Below are 20192 nucleotides of genomic sequence, written 5' to 3'. Positions count from 1 at the left end.
TTACCACAAGATACAGTGGGAGTGTGTGGCTTCCTAGAGGCCTTTGCACAGTGCCCTGTGGGCTGCTTGCAGGCCAGTTTCTGCATCATCCAGGAACTTGGCCTGATCCAGTGAGGAAGTCTTTAATAGGATAAATATCATATGGAAAATTGCCAATGAATAATAATATTAAAAGAAGTCTTATGAGCATCTGCTGTGTACTGAGGAGTGGAAATGATTTGAGGCCATACCCTTGCCATCAGGTACATTCACAGGAGTCATAAACTCGAATGTCATTGGAGGCCCAATGGGTGGGCACTAGAGCGGGCAGCCTCTGCCCTGCCCCCCAGCTCCAGATGAGTATGGTCATACCAGAATGCTGGCCCAGTGTTGCCAGGTTAGGGTTTTTTTTTTTTGGCTGCGCTGTGTGGCTTGTGGAATCTTAGTTCCCTGATCAGGGATCAAACCCAGGCCCTTGGCAGTGAAAGTGCGGAGTCTTAACCACTGGACCACCAGGGAATTCCCGAGAAGCTGGAAATCTTGATTTCGATGTCTAGTTCCCTGATTTTAAATGTTAACAAAAATAGCACAGGGAACTCTTCTCAATATTCTGTAATAACCTAAAGGGGAAAAGAATTTGAAAAAGAATAGATACTTGTATGCGTATAGCAGAATCACTTTGCTGTACACCTGAAACTAACAACATTGTTAATCAACTATACTCCAATATATAAAAAAAAATGTTAGCAACAAATTCGGAATTTTTAAAGAATGTCTTATGAACGATGGGCCACCATTTTGCCACCCCTAGTATGGCGGAACCACATGGATCTGGGCTGTCATCCTGGCTTTGTTACATATTGGCAAGTTGCAGCACCTTTCTTAGACTCAGTTTCTCTCATCCATAAGGTGGGGATAATTGTAATTTAACCCCTTAAGGTTGTTGAGGAGGACTAAATGAAATGATGCATTTAACACAGTGTCTGTGAGTGTTCAGTAAATGTTGAGAGAAACCAAAACACCACGATTTACTTGCAGAGAAGTAGGCATGCAGCTAATTTTGCTAATGAGAATTACCTTCTCAATGATAGTACAGGTCTGTGCTATTCAATATAGGAGCCATTAACCACATGTGGCTATTTAAACGTAAATATGAAGTAATTAAGACTGAACAAAAAATGCAGCTCCTCAGTCATATGACCCAAGTTCTCAGTAGCCACATGTGGCTGATGGCTGCCATATTGGACAGCACAGATAACATTTCCATTATCATGGAAGGTTCTCTTGGACCACGCTGCTGTAGGATATTTGAGGACAGGGTGATATCTTATCCCTGTGGAACTTGCCCAGAGCTGGGCCTCAAAGGACAACCAGCAGATAACCAGATCCCCATCTCGTCGTCTGGTACCACCATCCTGACACCTGTCAACCTGGACCATTCCTGCAACTTCACAATCCACCCAATCAATGCCCAAGTGTTGTCAGTTTCCACTCCTTATTTCTCTGGTATGTCCTTTCGCTTTTCTCCATTCCAGCTGCAAAGTCTCTGCCACCACCTGACTTGGCTATGGCCCACTCCCTGCCATTGTCCACCCTACCCCCAGGATGATTTTTTAATTTTTATTATTTATTTATTTTTAATTTTTTAATAAACTTTTTTTGTCTGTGACAGGTCTTTGTTGCTGCACGTGGGCTTTCTCTAGTTGCGGCGAGCGGGGGCTACTCTTCATTGCAGTGCATGGGTTTCTCATTGCGGTGGCTTCTCTCATTGCAGAGCATGGGCTCTAGGCATGCGGGCTTCAGTAGTTGTGGCACGTGGGCTCAGTAGTTGTTGCTCGTGGGCTCTAGAGCGCAGGCTCAGTAGTTGTGGCACTTGGGCTTAGTTGCTCCACGGCATGTGGGATCTTCCCGGACCAGGGATTGAACCCGGGTCCCCTGCATGGTCAGGTGGATTCTTAACCACTGCGCCACCAGGGAAGTCCCAGGATGATTTTTTAAAAGGCTTCTGACTCTGTCACTCCCTTCTTTTTATTTGTTTATTTATTTGGCTGTGCCGGGTCTTAGTTTCGTCACTTGGGATCTTCGTTGCAGCTTGCGGGAACTTTTAGTTGCGGCATGCGAACTCCTACTTGCGGCATGTGGGATCTAGTTCCCTGACCAGAGATTGAACCTGGGCCCCCTGCATTGGGAGCGCGGAGCCTTAGCAACTGGCCTACCAGGGAAGTCCCCGTCACTCCCTTCTTAAAACTCTTCAGTGGCTTCCACAGCTTTCTTGACACAACAGTGCAAAGGTCTCCTCTCTCACTTTGTCTCTCCCCTTGTGTCTCTAATTTCTCTGAATTCACTACTCACTTCCTAATGTTCCCTGGGGTCTCAGCTAAGATAGCCCCTCCTGGAGGCTTCCCTGAGCCCCAAGGCTGAGTCGAGTGCCCCTGTACCCTTCCAGCCCCATGTGCTTTCCCTTCTGTCACTTCTCTCACTTTTCTCTTTGCTGTGTCGTTGATGTGTCTGTTCACATCCCCCGCTAGAAGTTTGGTCCCTGAAGACTGCGACGCTTTGCTGCTGCATTTTCAGCACTTGGCACAGTGCTGGGCACACCACAGACACCTCCAACGTACTGATTGAAGAGATAAAGACTGGCAGGTGGCACACGCTCAGTGCACCTACAGGCTCAGTGTTTGCGGAGGTGCCTGATTGTTTAGACTTAGGTAGATGGGGAATGGGGTGGGGCAGGGTGAGATTCACAGGAAGGCACGTGGATAATAGTGCCATGTCTTTCTTTCCAAACAGCGGGCAGACTCTGGGTCTCGGCGAGATCAGGCCAGGCAGCTGATCATAGATCTAGAGACCCGAGGGAGTCAGGCCCTTCCTTTGTTCATCTCCTGCTTAGAGGACACAGGCCAGGACACTCTGGCTTCGTTACTGAGAACCAGTAGACAAGCAGCAAAGCAGGATCCAGAGGCCATCAGACCCCTGGACCTCAAGCCTGTGGTGCTCAGACCAGTGAGCCTCAAGCCAAAGGAGCTGAGAGGGGAGAAGCAGGATCCATTGAAGCCGAGCCAAGGAAAACTCGCTCCAGTGGTGGTGGGGCCTGAGGAGCTCTGGCCAGCCAAGCTCAGGCCCGAGATTCTCAGACCAGAGGCACCCAGGCCAGTGGACATTGGTTCTGGAGGATTCAGTGAAATCCGTGAGTACCAAAAGTGGGTGGTGGGTGGGTGTACCGAGCGGTCATAGAGGAGTGACCAGTGGTACAGCTGGGTAGGGTGAGGTTTAATTTAATTTTGGTGTTGTCTTTCTGAGTACTGGTAGGGGATGGGTGGACTGTTCTGGTAGGTCTTCAGGAGAGCCCCTGCTCTGAAAAGCACGTGTTGAAGTCTGTTTTGGATGTTCAGGTTTTGATCAGTATTTCCAGATCAAGCTGTTGTTTAGGATTTGCCTTTGGGTCCAGGTGGGTGGTGTGGACTAGCCCAGGCCTGGGGGCAGGAGGAGGCAGCTGCCTGTTAAGAGTCTGCCCCAAGCAGGCACCGTACATACCCGTACCTCCTTCCCTCACAGCAACCCTGCAAGGCACGGGAAACTGAGGCTCAGGGAGGTTAAATCATCACCCAAGGTCACGAAGCTGCATCCGGTAAAATGCAGAAATCCAAAGAGTGCAGCTGGATGATTTTTACCTATGTGTACACACAGATAATCAAACCCCAGATCATGAAGACATAGAACATTCTATGGGGGTGGTGGGGGGTTGTGGTGGTGAGATGAATTGAGAGATTGGGATTGGCATATATACACTAATATGTGTAAAATAGATAACTAATAAGAACCTGCTGTCTTAAAAAATAAAATTAAATTTAAAAAATTGCATTTTCTACTTAAGGAATTTAAACAAAACAAAACAAAAAACAGACCTAGAACATGCTGGTGTCCCGTAACACTCTCTTGAACCTCTTTCCAGTCTATTCCCACTCTTACCCCATCCAAGGGAATCACTATTCTGAGCTCCGTTGTCATAGATCCCTTTTGCTTGTCCTTGAACTTCAATATAAATGAAATCCTATGTACTCTTTGAGTCCGGCTTCTCTTGCCATCATTATGTTTGTGAAATTCATTCATGTGGTTGTGCATATCAGTAGTTAGTTCTTTTTCATTACAAGGTAGTTCTTATTCTGAATCATCCACAATTTATTTAACCATCTCTTGTTGATGGACATGTGGTTTTTTGTTAAGGCTTCGTTTCCATGGCAGCACATGGAGATCCAGCACATCCCTTTTCATGGATGCCTAGTGGGCCATTGCATCGATGCTAATAATAATAATAGTAGTAATGGTTAACCTTACTGAGTGCTTACTTTTTGCAAGGCACTGTTTGGAGTGCTCAATAAATGATTTATTATATCTATTTATTTATTTATTTTTGGCTGAGTTGGATCTTCGTTGCTGCACATGGGCTTTCTCTAGTTGCGGCGGGCGGGGACTACTCTTCGTTGCGGTGCTCGGGCTTCTCATTGTGGTGGTTCCTCTGTGATGGGGAGCACAGGCTCTAGGCGTGCGGGCTTCAGTAGTTGTGGTACGTGGGCTTCAGTAGTTGTGGCACGTGGGCTCAGTAACTGTGGTTCGCGGGCTCTAGAGCGCAGACTGAGTAGTTGTGGAGCACTGGCTTAGTTGCTCCGCAGCATGTGGGATCTTCCCGGACCAGGACTTGATCCCGTGTCACCTGCAGTGGCAGGCGGATTCTTAACCACTGCACCACCAGGGAAGTCCCCTCAATAAATGATTTAATTTAATCTTACCAACTCTCTTGTAAGGTAGGTGCTACAGTTTTCCCAATTTACTGTTTGTTTGTTTTTTTGTTTTGTTTTGTTTATGTTTTTTGGCCACGTCGCTCAGCTTGCAGGATCTTAGTTCCCCCATCAGGGATTGAACCCAGGCCACGGCAGTGAAAGTGCAGAGTCCTAGCACTGGACCGCCAGGGAACTCCCCAGTTCACTGTTGAGCAAAGTGAGTGACAGATTGAGAAACGACTTGCCCCAAATCACATAGTTAGTGAGATGTGGAAACAGGACTGCAGTCCAGGTTTCCCCACTGTCTGCTCCGCTGTATGGTCTCACATGTACTTTGCACTGTATTTCATTTATCCAACCTCTGTTAACGGACATTTGTGTTGTTTCTGCAGTGGCCTTGCATGTTCATCTATCTCCGACTGGGGAGACGTTTCTAGAAATGGAATTGCTGGGTTAAAGTGTACATGTTCCCATCTGGTAGATGCTGCCAACTTGGACTTCAAAAACGTGCCATTTTGGGCTTCCCTGGTGGCGCAGTGGTTGAGAGTCCGCCTGCCGATGCAGGGGACACGAGTTCGTGCCCCAGTCCGGGAGGATCCCACATGCCACGGAGCGGCTGGGCCCGTGAGCCATGGCCGCTGAGCCTGCACGTCCGGAGCGTCCGGAGCCTGTGCTCCGCAGCGGGAGAGGCCACAACAGTCAGAGGCCCGCATACCGCAAAAACCATGCCATTTTATAATCACACCAACCGTGAGTGAAGTAGGCCATTTTCCCACACTCTTGCCAGCAATGAGTATTAACATTTTTTCCTGTGTGATGGGCAAAAAGTGGTATCTGTTTTCTGTGCTGAATAACTGCATGATTTTGGATGACTCGTTAATGCAGAGAAACAAACATACATACTGAGGGTCTGGGGAAGAAGACCAGTTCTGGAATTGTTCATGTGCATTATTATTCTACCATTAGGGAGGGAGGCAAAATACAAAGTCCAACTGTTGCTATCTTGTTCGGGGAAATGTCAGTTTGAGTCATTTAGGGCCTACAGTCTTGACTTAAAGCTTCCTGGTCTTGTGTGAGTTATTTTATTTCCTGTTTGTTGTGAATATTTTTTTCCCAGTGGGAGCTTAAATCTGAAGGGTAAATGATAATAACAATAATAAGATCACTTTAAAATGTATATATATAAATATATATATATATATATATATTTTTTGTTTTTGTTTTTTTTGCGGTACGCGGGCCTCTCACTGTTGTGGCCTCTCCCGTTGCGGAGCACAGGCTCCGGACGCGCAGGCTCAGTGGCCATGGCTCACAGGCCCAGCCGCTCCGCGGCATGTGGGATCCTCCTGGACCGGGGCATGAACCCATGTCCCCTGCATCGGCAGGCGGACTCTCAGCCACTGCGCCACCAGGGAAGTCCAAATGTGTCGGGTTTTATGTACCTCACATGTACTAATGAACTGAGGCATCCCCGCAGCCCTATGAGGTTGGTAGTTGCTCCTCTTACCCCATAACACAGATGGGAACCGTAGAGCCCCCGAGACTGAATAACTTGTCCAATGTCACGCAGCTGGTAAGTGGTAGAGTAGGGATTTGAACCCAGGGACTCTGGCTCCAAAGTCCAGATCCACTCCATCTACTGCCTCATAAAGAACGAATTCTCTCATTCTCTTTCTTATACTGTTTTTGTGCCATTTACTCATTAGTTCACTCAGATATTTACTGAGTACTTGCTGAGACCTAGGCGCCAGCCTGGTGTTGGGGATGCAGCATTAAACAAAGCTGCAGAGTCCATGCCTTCACATGGGAGGGTCAGGCATTCAATCCATGCCTGCATAGTTGGGTCTTTAATCACCGCTGTGGTTAGTGCCTCAAAGAAATTGAATACAGTGCTTTGGGGGACTTACCAGAGTGGGTGGCTTTGTCTTTTGATGTTCGGTGGGAAATGCCTTTTCCTTCAGAATGGAATTAACTTTCTTAGTTTTGGACATGATGCCTTGTCACTGCTTGTCTCAGCCAGGACCGCTTGCAGGGGGCGGGCTGGGAGAGCTGTTGGTGGCTGCATGAGTCAGGGTTCTCCAGAGAAACAGAATATAGATATAGGGATGTATAAAGAGATTTGTTATAAGGAGTTGGCTCACGTGATTGTGGAGGCTGAAAGGTCCACAATCTGCTCTCCTAGAGACCCAGGAAAGCCCACGGTATATTTCTGGTCCAAGTCCAGAAGCCTGAGAACCAGAGAGCTGATGCTGTACTCTGGGGGCGGAAGACCCATGACCAGCTCTTAACTTCAACCTTGAAAGGCAAGCCGTCTTGATCCAGTGGTTTGTTATTATGTACTCCTGGTATTGATTTGTGAGAATAGTACAGAGATTTTCACTTATATTTAGTTGAATTGGTATGAACTCATTAGAATATATGGAAATTTTTTAGGAACTGTTCAACTTAAAATCTCTGATTTGTAAGCTAATATATTCAATACCATATACATAAAATAAGTCTTCTGTTAAAAAAAAAAAGTCAGGCAGAGAGTGAGTGAATTCTCCCTTCCTCCACCTTTTTGTTCCATTCAGGCCCTCAGTGGATTGGATGGTGCCCACCCACCGTGGGGAGGGTCATCTGTTTACTCATTCTGGAGATTGAAATGCTCATCTCATCCAGAAACATCCTCCCAGACACACCCAGAAATAATGTTTAAGCAAATATCTGGGCATCCTGTAGTCCAGTCAAGCTGACACATAAACATAAAATTGGCCATCGTGCCTTCTCTGTCTGCTTATCTGGGCTAAAACTTTCTTGAAAGTTGGCTTTTTAGCCCTACCTGGTCTCCTGGCCCCTTCACCGTGGAGCTGGTGACTGTGTTCACCTTCTATTAACAGTCAAGCTCTCTGAGTCTCCCGTTCCCCTCTGGCAGCTGGGGATAAATGACAGTCCTTCGCAGCTGCAAGGCCTGCTCCGAGGAGTCAGTGAAGCCATTCTTGGAAAGGACTTCACACGGGGCCTTGCCTCGGGCGAGCACTCAGGCTGGTTGGCTTCCTTCTGTGATTTCTGAGTTGGCAAGGGCCAGTGCTAGGACATCTACCCTTCCTTGGGCAGCAGAGAGGATGTGCTTCCCCGCTTCTCTTTGTGCTGGAGACATGGGCATTTGCCCAGTGACGCTCAGGCTATGACTGATTCTTTTGCACACACACTTGTCCATGTGTGCTTCTTGTCCCCACGGGAGCTGTCATTTCGGGAAAAACGGCTTTCACGCATGGTACATCTGACCATGTCGTCCTCCGTGAGGGTCCCCAAGCGTGCCATGCTCTTGTACCCCTCCCTGCCTTTGTTAGTGCTGTGACTGCTGCCTGGAGCCTTCCCTACCTCTTTCTTTTGGTACCTTTGTCCGTTTACTCCTTCTACATGTCCCTGTAGCCTATGGACCTCTCAAGAGCAACCATTTTGCTTTGTGTACCTTTAAAAATTTTTTATTTATTTCTATTTTATTTTTATTTTTATTTTTTTACTTTTTACTTTTTTTTTTTTTTTTGGCCGTGCCATGCAGCACGCAGGATCTTAGTTCCCCGACCAGGGATCGAACCCCTGCCCCCTGCAGTGGAAGCGTGGAGTCTTAACCACTGAACTGCCAGGGAAGCCCCCCCCCCCGCGCTTTTTAATTAAAAAGTAAAAAAATTTTTTCAAGCTTTATTTAGGTATAATTGACGTATAACATTGTGTAAGCTTAAGGTGATGATTTGATACATGGATATATTATGGAACGATTACCATGATAAGGCTAGTTAACACATCCATCAACTCACATAATTAACACTTTTTGTGTATGTGTCATGAGAACATTTAAGATTTACTTGCTTAGTAACTTCCAACTATGTAATACAGTACTGTTAAATATAGTCACTATGCTCTACATTAGATCCTCAGAATGTATTCATCTTAAAATTGGAAGTTGGTACCCTTTGGCCAACATCTCCCCATTTCCCCAGCCCCTAGCCACCACCATTCTACTCTCTGTTTCTATGAGTTTGGCTTTTTTAGATTCCACATGTAAGTGAGATCATATAGTATTTGTCTTTCTCTGTTTGACTTATTTCATTTAGCATAATGCCCTCAGGGTCCATCCATTTTATCACAAGAGGCAGAATTTCCTTCTTTTTTGTGGCCTAATAATATTCCATTGTATATATACCACATTTTTTATCCATTCATCCTTCCATGGACACTTGGGTTGTTTCCATGTCTTGCCTATTGTGAATAATGCTTCAGTGAACATGAGAGTGCAGATAGCTCTTCAAGATCCTGGTTTCATTTATTTTGGATATATACTCAGAAGTGGAATTGCTGGATCATATAGTATTACTATTTTTGATTTTCTGAGGAACCTCCATACTGTTTTCCATAGTGGCTGTACCAATATACATTTCCACTAACAGTGCACAAGGGTTCCCTTTTCTCCACATCCTTGCTCACATTTGTTATCTCTTGTCTTTTTTTTGTTTTGTTTTGTTTTTGTTTTTTTGTTTTTGCGGTACGTGGGCCTCTCACTCCCGCGGCCTCTCCCGCCGCGGAGCACAGGCTCTGGACGCACAGGCCCAGCGGCCACGGCCCACGGGCCCAGCCGCCCCATGACACGCGGGACCCTCCCGGACCGGGGCACGAACCCACGCCCCCTGCATCGGCAGGCGGACCCCCAACCACTGCGCCACCAGAGAAGCCCCCATATCTCTTGTCTTTTTAATCATAGCCATTCTAACAGGTATGAGGTATATCTCATTGTGGTTTTTTTGGTTTTTTTTTTTTTTTTTAGCAGTATGTGGGCCTCTCACTGTTGTGGCCTCTCCCGTTGCGGAGCACAGGCTCTGGATGCGCAGGCTCAGCGGCCATGGCTCACGGGCCCAGCCGCTCCGCAGCATGTGGGATCTTCCTGGACCGGGGCATGAACCTCTGTCCCCTGCATCGGCAGGCAGACTCTCAACCCCTGTGCCACCAGGGAAGCCCCTCATTGTGGTTTTGATTTGCATTTCTCTGATTAGTGATGTTGAGCAACTTTCATGTACCTGTTGGCCATTTGTATGTCTTCTTTGGAAAAATGTCTATTCAGTTCCTCTGCCTGTTTTTTAACTGGATTATTTGGGTTTTTTGCTATTGAGTTATATGAGTTTTTAATATATTTTGGATATCAATCCTTATCAGATATACGGTTTGCAAATATTTTCTCCCCTTTTGTAGGTTGCCTTTTCATTTTGTTGATCTTTTCTTCTGCTGTGTAGAAGCTTTGTAGTTTGATGTAGTTCCGCTTGTTGATTTTTGCTTTTGTTGCTTGTACTTTTGGTGTCATATCCCAAAAAATCGTTGCCAAGACTAGTGTTAAGGTCTTGTGTTTTCTTCCAGGAGTTTTATGGTGTCAGGTCTCACATTTAAGTCTTTAATCCATTTTGAGTGATTTTTGTGAATGGTGTAAGGTAGGGGTCCAATTTTATTCTTTTGCATGTGAATATCCAGTTTTCCCAACACTATTTATTGAGGAGACTCTCCTTTCTCAATTGTATGTTCTTTGCTCCTTTGTCATAAATTAATTGTCCATATATACGTGGGTTTATTTCTGGGCTCTCAGTTCTGGTCCATTGATCTGTGTGTTTTTCTGTCAATACCATGCTGTTTTGATTACTATAGCTTTGTAGTATAATTTTAAATCAGGGACTGTGATACCTCCAGCTTTGCTCTTTTTTCTCAAGATTGCTTTAGCTATTTGGGGTCTTTTGTGGTTCCATATAAATTTTAGTATTTTTTTCTATTTCTGTGAAAAATGTTGTTGGGATTTTGATAGGGGTTGCATTGAATCTGTCGATCCCAATTTTATGTTTTTGATGTCACAATTTATATCTTTTATATTGTGTATCCATTAACAAATTATTATAGCAATAGTTTTATATAATATTTTTGTCCTTGAACCTTTATACTAGAGTTAAGTGATTAACACTCCACCACCACAGTATTAGAGTATCTGATTTTGACTATGTACCAGTGTGTTCTATATTTTCATGTGTCTTCCTGTTACTAATTAGCATCTTTCATTTCAGCCTGAAGAGTTTCTTTCTGCATTTCTTGTAAGGCAGGTCTAGCAGTGATGAACTGCCTCAGCTTTTGTTTGCCTGGAAAAGTCTTTCCATTCCTGAAGGACAGCTTGGCTGGATAAAGTATTCTTGGCTGGCAATTTTTTTTCTTTGAGCACATTGCATATATCATCCCATTCTCTTCTTGCCGGTAAGGTTTCTGCTGAGAAGTCTGCTGATAGCTGTAAGGTGGTTCCCTCATATGTGAGGAATTTTTTTCTTTTGCTGCTTTTAAAATTCTCTCTTTGTCTTTGATTTTAGACAGTTTTATTGTAATGTGTCTTGGAGAAGATCTTTTTGGGTTGAAATTGCTTGGGGATCTGTGAGCTTCTTGAACTTGGATTTCCAAATCCCTGCCCATATTTGGGAAGTTCTAAGCCATTATTTCTTTAAATAAGCTTTCTGCCCCTTTGTCCCTCTCTTCTTCTGAGACTCCAATAATGCATAGATTGTTTCTTTGAATGATATCCTACAGGCTTTACATACATAGGCTTACTTCGTTCTTCTTCATTGTTTTTTTCTATGTCCTCTTCTGAATGGGTAATTTCAAATGACTTGTCTTCTACACAGATTCTTTCTTCTGCTTGGTCATGTCTGATGTTGATGCTTTCTATTGCATAGTTCATTTCATTCATTGTATTTTTCTGAGCTACAGTTTTTGTGTGTGTGTGTGTTTAAGATTTCCATCTCTCTGTTAAACTCCTCATTTTGTTTGTGTATAGGTTTCTTGATTTTGTTGAATTGTCTTTCTGTCTTTTCTTATAGCTCACTGATCTTCCCTAAAACAATTTTGAATTCTTTATTGGGCAAATCATAGATTTCCATTTCTTTGGGATCAGTTACTGTGGGAAACTATTGTATTCTTTTGGTGGTATCTTGTTTCCTTGATTTTTCATGTTCCTCAAAGTCTTAGTTCGCTGTCTTTGCATTTGAAGAAGGCGTAACCTCCTCCAGTCTTTACTCTTCAATGTGTCCTATATAATTGGATTTTTGCACCAATCGTGTACTGGAACTTCTCTGCTGGACTCTTGGACTTCCACAAAGGCACTCTTGTCCATGGGTGATTGTGAAAATTGGTGTTCTTTGGGAGGGGGAAGGTGGTAGAAAACTCTTATTCTGCCATTTTGATGATGTTACTCTCTCACTTTAGGGATCATTACTGCTAATTCAGGAGATGAATACATTTTTTCAGTTGTAGATAATGGTATATTTTTGGGGTGCAGTGGAATTTTGGAAATGAGCAGTTGTTAAAGAATTAAGTCTGTGGTCTAATAGGAGTCTTCAGGCTAGGTAAAACCATTTCTAATTTAAAAGATGGAATGTAAATGCATTTCTGGCATGACTTTTAAACTGGCAAAAGAATAGTTCCCAACAAGGTCCAGGCCCACTCTGAGCAATGAATGGCACCATAGTTGGATCATGAGAATAGTCTCCAATGTGACTTGGAGATGGTCAATGTGTTCTATTTGTTTAAAAAAGAAGTCCCGTAACCTTGTAGGCTGGTGGCCAGTTGACTTCTTGCTAGTTGGAATGAAAACTCTTTTGATACTGAAGGAAAAATGACCATCTTTACTTATTTATTCATTCTTCAACTATTTCCTGAGGACCTACTGTGTGCTGGGCTCCATGGATTCCACAGAGAGGGAGGAGACCTGGAGCTTCCTTATGTCTTTCTGTTCTAGAATTTCACATAAATGGAATCACACCATATATACTCTGCTGGCTTTTTTTTTTACTTGGCCTGGTGTTTTTGTGGTTATCCGTGGTGTCGCATGTAACTCATTCCTTTTTAGGCTCTGTGGTATCCCTTTGTATGGCTGTATCACAGTTTGCTTACCCATCAACTTGTTTTTATTTTTTTATTTTTTAGTCTTTTAACAACTTTTATTTGTGACATACAGCAGCATTAACCATCTTTATCATGTTGTACATTACATCCCTAGTACTTACTTATCATTTTTAATTAGTTAATTAATTTTGGCTGTGCCGGGTCTTAGTTGTGGCACACAGGATCTTCTTGTGGCATGTGGGATCTTTAGTTGTGGCATGCAGGCTTCTTAGTTGCGGCATGTGGACTTCTTAGTTGTGGCATGCATGCAGTATCTGCTTCCCCGAGCAGGGATTGAACCCGGGCCCCCTGCATTGGTAGTATGGAGTCTTACCCACTGGACCACCAGGGAAGTCCCCCCATCAACTTGTTGATGGACATTTGGGTTGTTTCTAGTTTGGGGATTATGAATAAGTCTTCGGTGATCATTCATGGGCAAGTCTTTTTGTGCCCATTGTGCTCATTTCTCTTGGGTATGTACCTGGGAGTGGAGTTGCCGGTCAGAGAGTAGGTGTGTGTTTAACTTTATTGGAAACTTCTAAACAGTTCCCCAAGGTGGCTGTGCCACTTGGCTCTCACCAGCAGTTCCTGAGGGTTCCTGAGTTTCTGCTTCTCTGTGTTTCTGTGGGAGCTGTCCTCACAGTGTCCCTTGCCCTTCCCCTGTTGGACCCCGACATTCAAATTTTCCTTCTTTCTCTCTTTCCAGGTGCTCAGGACAGAGCCAAGGGAAATGCCGACTTGGTAAGTCATCATGTGATTTGGGGCCAGTTGTGTTGGCTTTGGGTTCTTCTGCTCTCCACTTCCCAGATCCTTCCTGCAGCTGTGTCAGGAGCCCAGGGAACTCAGCCCAGCTGGAGGGAGGGTCCCAGTCCCAGGCCCCCTACAGCACCCTGGCCCTGGTACAGCTCTTCCTGCAGCAGATTGTCTAACTCTGCTCTTTCCTCGCGTGTGAAGTTTAGATCTAACGAGGGTGGGCATCAGAATCGGCTGCAGCAGCCACCCCCGACCAAGTCAGTCTCTGTCTTAGTCACAGCATTTATTGTGTGACTCCTGTGTGTCAGCCCTGGGCTTCGTGCTAGGACACCTGGGAACAGACCACTCGAGTTTCTAGCCCTCATGGAGCCATCAGCCTAGCAGAGGCTAGTCACACAAAGAAATATATAAGTATAAATACTGTTAAGTACCATAAACAAAAAGAACAGGCTGCTGTGAGAGAGAATTACTAGGGGAATGTTGAACCTCTGGAGGAAGCGGCCTCAGACTCTCCAGGGTGGCCCGGGCGAGAGTCTGCTGGCAGAGCTGACCACACGATTCTCAGGTGCTCCCCTGGACTGGGTGACCTCTAGGTCCTTTGGGGATGAATGTCTAGGGGAGTTGGATTTCTAAGCTAGCAGCTCTCATCCCTGAATACTGCGATGGGAGCTAATCTTCGGTCCCAAGTTTAGCTGTTCATCTGTCACACAGCTGGTACGCACCCTAGTCTGCTGCGCAGTCTGGAATGCTGGGTGTAGATCCCAGACCCCTCCTTCAGAGGGAGGCAGACTGCCTGCTCTGTCCTACCTCTCTAGACTGTCTACCCCACGAGTGAAACCCAGGGGGTCGCCTTCTCTCCCGAGGAGTGCAACGAGACCCCGGTTTACATTGGTCCCCGTGCTTGGGCAGGCATATGTCCTGAACGCAGAGCCCTGTGGACACTGCCTCATTATCAACAACGTGAACTTCTGCCACGAGTCGGGGCTCAGGACCCGCACGGGCTCCGGTATTGACTGTGAGAGGATGCAGCAACGCTTCCGCTTGCTGCATTTCGTGGTGGAGGTGAAGTGTGACCTGACTGCCAAGGTATGGTCCCTGTGCACAGAGAGAGATGGGGGATGGGCGGGGTAGTGTCCTGCGAGGGACGCTGGAAACAAATGACTCCCCAAGGCGAGCCCTTCGGTCTGTAGGACTGTGAGAGGCAGTATGGTTCAGTGGTTACCGTGCAAGCTTCAGGCTCAGAGACCCGGGTTGAGGACTGGCTCTCCCACTACCTGTGTGACTCCCAAGCCTTAGCTTCTTTGTCTAGACAGCGAGAACCATGCTCACCTCCGAGGGTCATTGTAGGAGTAAATAAAGGGTGCCTAGCCCAGCATCTCTTCCCCAAGCATGGTGGCTATTGTGATTGCTGTGACTGTCATTACTTCACTATTGGCCCTGGGAGCAGGGGGCAGGCCCAGGACAAGGACCTGATCCGTCAGCGGTCTGGCTCACCTTCAGCCCTCTCTTGTAGCAAATGGTCCAGGCTTTGGTGGAGCTGGCGCGGCGGGACCACAGTGCTCTGGACTGCTGCGCGGTGGTCATCCTCTCTCATGGCTGTCAGGTAGGCGGCCTCACCTCCTTGGGCAGGTGCCTGGGAAGGCTGCCCTGAGAGGCTGTGCAGAGCCCCGTCCTCTCCTGTGTCCAAGACACCCTGGCCCTGTAGGAAGAGCCGCGGGGCCCTGTCCACCTCCTGTTGTTTTCTCGGGAGCCATTTGCCCTCTGAGGAGTCGATGCTCCTCCTGGGTGGCACGGTGTCCCTGGGAGAAGCTGTCTGGGAGAGGCAGGAAAAGACAAGCTGGATTTTGTTCAGAGTTGGGCTCAGCTCGTAAGAGCTCCCAGTTCCTGCCTCGGTCCTGCTTGGTGTTGTTCTGGGCCGTTTGCTGCTGGCTGGGAGTCGGGACACTGGAACCCACTCTGGGCTTGGCCGCTAATGTGCTGGGTCATTGTGGCCACGCCCCTCCCCTTTCCTGGGCCTCAGTTTCCCCATCTTTTGAGTTGAGGGGTTGGAAAGAACAGAGGTAACAACCCCATGGGTTGCACAGTGTTTTCAAAACTGGCAACTTTAGCACAAAAATCAGGATTTCCGGCTTCTCTTGAAAAGCCACAAAGGTCTGACCTTATCAGGCCAGCATCCTCATGGAGCAAAGCTCTGGCCTTTGGCAGGGCAGGGGCTGCCCGTTTGGTTCTTTAATTCACAGTGTGGCCCCTAGACTGGCAGCCTGGGCATCACCTGGCAGCTCTTGAGAATGAGGACTCTCATTCAGAGCCTGCACCTTAATGAGATGCCCGTGCACATAAAGTTTGAGATGAATTCGTCTAGAATAGCAGTTCTCAGCATTTCACTGCAAGAGAGGTGCCTGAAGGACCAGATTGCTGGTCCCACTACAAGGGATTCTGATTTAGGAAGTCTGGGTGGGGCCCAGGAATTTGTATGTCTTACAAGTTCCCAGGTGATGTTGATGCTGCTGCTTCAGGGACCACACTTTGAGAGCAGCCAATCTGGAGGTAGCTGCCCAGTGTCCTCGAGTTAGGCTATCTGGTGCTTATAGGCATGTGAGTTTCAGACCCCAGGAGTAGAGGTGGGCCAGGGGCTGCCCGGAACCAACCTGCTGTAACTCAGCCTTGTGCCCCTGGGTGGGACCTTCTAAATGCTTGGCCCCCACAAAGCCTCTGAACAGGCTGTTGGATTCCCACCCTGACTTCCTTGGTTTGTCACCAGGATTCATGGTTTTCTAGGCAAGCCACCTCCAGTTCCCGGGCGCTGTTTATGGCGTGGATGGATATCTCGTGTCTGTCGAGAGAATTGTGAACATCTTCAATGGAACTGGCTGCCCCAGCTTGGGAGGGAAGCCCAAGCTCTTCTTCATCCAGGCCTGTGGCGGAGGTAGGCCGGTCCTCAGCCTCCTTGCCCCTGTGAGTCTAGTGGGGAAGCAGCCACTGCCTACTTCCTTCTCCATCGCTCCTCGCGATGTCCCGGGGTTGATCCAGGCAGCCGGGGGCGTCCCAAACATGGTCACTGCTCTCCGAGTGTGGCACCTCCATCTAGCTGGAGTAGCTTCAGCTCTGTCCAGCCTTTAGAGGTTTGCGTCTTCCGTCTCCCAGTGCCATAGCATCAGGGGGTCATTCAGCTGTGGTCACTTCAACCCCAGAGACTTGGCAAAAACAAACAATGCAGAGGAGAGAGAAAACCTCTTTCATTTTCCTTATCATCATTCCCCTGACCTCCATCAACCAGACTCCCTTCCCCCTTTCGCAGAGAAAGGGAGGCCATTGCTGAATTAACTACTGGAATTCCCAAAGGCTTAGGTTCTGGGGATTCAGTAATTTTTAAGGATTATTTAGATTGTTTGTAGTTTTGCTCTACGTCCTGATTTTAAACCTGAGCCCTACTTCAACGTTACCTGGTTTTCTTATAAAATAAAAAAAGAGGGAAGAGAGAACATTATGTGTCCTGGATTATGGGACATGATGGCATCTCCAGGGGCAGGGATGTCTGAAAGGCATATCACTTCCTTGTCCCTTGGCCTGATATGCCAGAGAAGCGGGCATTGTTACACCGTAGAGCTGTCGGCTTGTATGCCAAGTATGCACACCAGTGACCTGTAACATGGGCACCTGAGGCATATCCTTCTGCACACGGTGATTTGTCCCATACTATTCCACATTGGCGGGGGAGTCATGGGAGAGATTGTCTAGGAGGGCAGGCTCTGGTCATATGACTCATCCAGTAAGTTTATTGACCACCTGCTGTATACACCAGGCTGTAGAGATGCAGAGGTGGGGTCTCTGTCCCCTGGAACTTATAATTTGACTGGAACTGTGTTATGTCACTATCATGACCCAGGCCTGTAACTTGGCCATGAGTGATGGAGAACACTGGGTCAAATCCTGGGTGAGCTGCTCCCTGCACAGTCACGGGCCAGTTAATCTCTAGAAGGCTTGGCAAATAGGGATAGTAACAGAGCCTAGCTCTTAGTGTTACTATCTCTCACATACTAATCGGTGTGGCTCTTTTTTTTAAAAAAAATTAATTTATTATTTATTTGTTTGTTTGTTTGTTTTTGGCTGCATTGGGTCTTCGTTGCTGTGCACGGGCTTTCTCTAGTTGCGGCGAGAGGGGGCTACTCTTCCTTGCAGTGTGCAGGCTTCTCATTGTGGTGGTTTCTTTTGTTGCGGAGCACGGGCTCTAGGCACGTGGGCTTCAGTAGTCGTGGCACACGGGCTCAGTAGTTGTGGCTTGAGGGCTCTAGAGCTCAGGCGCAGTAGTTGGGGTGCACGGGCTTTAGTTGCTCCGCAGCATGTGGGATATTCCTGGACCAGGGCACGAACCTGTATCCTCTGCATTGGCAGGCGGATTCTTAAGCACTGCACCACCAGGGAAGCCCTAGTGTGTCTCTTAACGCACTTAACACATTGCCTGGTTCATTCTCCTAACTGGAAACCTGGCCTCCCTCCTCCTGCTGACCCCAGAGGACTCAGTGTCACATAAGAGCCCCACCCCTGTCACCAGTGCAGTTATCTCAGAGTGATGATGACAGGTAGATGGAGAGACTGCTGTTCTTGGGTTGAAATCCTTTGTTTGTCTTTCTTCTTATGATCCAGAATGTGTGGTCAAGTGATGTTCTTACTCAGAAGTGCGTGGTCCCTCTTTCTCCTGTGAATCAAAGGAAAAACAGATTGAAGGGTGAGCTGGGGTGCCAGCTTTCTGGGGAAGATAGCTGGTCTTCTGGGCCAGGGCCCACCCCACTGTCCATTCTCAGCAGCGAAGGAGGGTCTTTGTGGTGTTACTCTTTGGACTCCTTAGCGGGGCCGCTGGGCCCTTAATCTGGGCCCGACCTCTTCGCCTCCCCCGCCTGGCATGCTGTGCCCCCCCCAGCGCTGCTCAGCCTTCCCAGGACACCAGGGTCTGGCTTACTCCTCAGGCTTTCTATGTGCCATTCCTCTGCCTTGTCTCCTGGCCACCTCTTAATCATCCATCCTTCTGGTTACAGCTTATTGTCACCGCTTCCAGGAAGCCTTCCCTGAACACCTCCTTCCTTGCAGAAAGTCAGTGTTCGTGCCGGCTGTTGTGCTCCTGCAGCCCCCGTTCTTCCCTTGTCTTAGCACTTTCTCCTTACATTCAGATGGCCTCGTCCCCTGGTCAGCTCTCTGAGGGCAGAGCCAATCTCATCCGCCCTGCAGCTGGGTCCCCAGCCTGGCACAAAGCCCGCAGTATGCTTGCATCTTATGTGCATTCTAATTGTTTGAATTTGAAATAGAACCATATAAAAATATGGTTTGACGTAATGTGGACTCCTGCCATTAAAAACAAAACCAAACAATCCACTGACAACAGCAGGACTCCAAAGCTGGTACGCAGTGATTAAGGTGCCACTTTTGGAGTGGTGGTCTCTGCTTAGCTCCCTGCTGCGGGATCTTGTGTTTAACGCTGTTGCCACATGGTGGCGCCACCATCAGCTGAGGACAGAAATACCCAAATGTCAGTGGCTGTTGTTTGGTGTCTGGTGACTGGTGTCGTGTTGTTTACAGGTCTCTGAATGTCTGCCCTGGATTTTGGTGACTCTTGTGTTGCTATTTTAAGATTCACTATTGTTACAATGTAAATCAATTAAAAAATCTTCTAAATGTCATGCGCCCCTTCTTTAAGAGGTAGTGCGGGCACCAACACGGAACAACGTGCCTCAAAGTCAGTAACTTTGGTGTGAAACTTCAGTGTTAGCATGATGAACTCAGCCAGAGCTGAGTGGCCTAAATGTTGGGGTGACCCCTCCAGGACTTTAGAGATCATGCCGAGAAGCTGGAAAGGAAGAATCATGTACGACAGTGGTTGTGGATTTTATGTGCTGAGGGAACGGCTCCTCTTCCCACTGTGAATTCTTATGGGATGTTATTCTTCCTTGCAGGGAGTTTTGAATCAATAAGGCTCCTTAAGAAGAAAGCAATGGCTTAAATGCCTAACCCACAGGCGAGGCCTTCCCAGCAGATTTGTAGGAGGGTGACACGTGGATGGAGACACAGCCAGCATCCCCTGTCTGACCCCGTCTTCCTCTGACCCCCATCCTCCCCTCTCAGACCCCATCGTCCCATTTTCACAGGCAGCCCCCACCCGTCTCCTTAGGCCCTTCCTAGAGCATCCCCCACTGAAGCGCTCCCGCCCCTGCTGTACCCTGCTTCCCCGGGCAGACCCAGCGGCAGCCCCAGGTTCCCCTCTCAGGTCTCCTCCCCTGTCCGACTTCCCCTAGGACAGATTCCAGAATCTCGACCAAGCAAACAACCGGAAGCAGTGACCTGAGACAGCTATGCCATAGTCCAGCTCTCACAGATCTAAGAGACCCCCTTGGCAGGCTTGGGAAGCAGCAGGGTAGTTGAGAGGCACAGAGTCCTGGTCCCCTGCGCATTAGGTGTGAGACCACAGACAAATTACCGAGTTTTCTGAGCTTTAGTTGTATGGGGTGAGAGGTTGATAGATTTTTTTTTTTAAGGTTTTATTTATTTATTTATTTTTTGGCCACGCTGCACGGCATATGGGATCTTAGTTCCTCGACCAGGGATCGAACCCGTGCCCCCTGCAGCGGAAGCACGGAATCTTAACCGCTGGACCGCCAGGGAAGTCCGGTCAGTAGATGTTGGGGTTGTTATTATGGGGTTTCCAGGACCGTCTTTGTCCTGTCTCTGTCCCCTGTGGATGGGACCCCAGCTTCC

The 20192-nt window shown here is 47.4% G+C and overlaps 1 protein-coding gene across 3 annotated transcripts in view; it reads left to right on the top strand.

Annotated features, from left to right (window-relative positions):
* Positions 1–20192, top strand: part of CASP9 (caspase 9) — a gene marked incomplete at its 5' end in the record, with an annotated part of 28186 nt that overhangs the window by 1089 nt on the left and 6905 nt on the right. Inside the window, 5 exons of one of the 3 annotated variants that reach the window (XM_079725438.1) lie at positions 2770–3166; positions 13402–13436; positions 14358–14534; positions 14962–15051; positions 16227–16374. In XM_079725438.1, the coding sequence (XP_079581564.1) occupies positions 2770–3166; positions 13402–13436; positions 14358–14534; positions 14962–15051; positions 16227–16374 (847 nt within the window). Of the gene's footprint in view, positions 1–2769; positions 3184–13401; positions 13437–14357; positions 14535–14961; positions 15052–16226; positions 16375–20192 lie in introns of all 3 variants that reach the window. The other 2 variants (XM_079725437.1, XM_079725439.1) reach the window with 2 other exon arrangements.

This window comes from Hyperoodon ampullatus (genome assembly GCF_949752795.1).
Source record: "Hyperoodon ampullatus genome assembly, chromosome: 2".
NCBI classification, from domain to species: Eukaryota; Metazoa; Chordata; class Mammalia; order Artiodactyla; family Ziphiidae; genus Hyperoodon; species Hyperoodon ampullatus.
The sequence above is the reverse complement of the archived record's forward strand: the minus strand, read 5'-3'. Positions and strand labels throughout refer to the sequence as shown.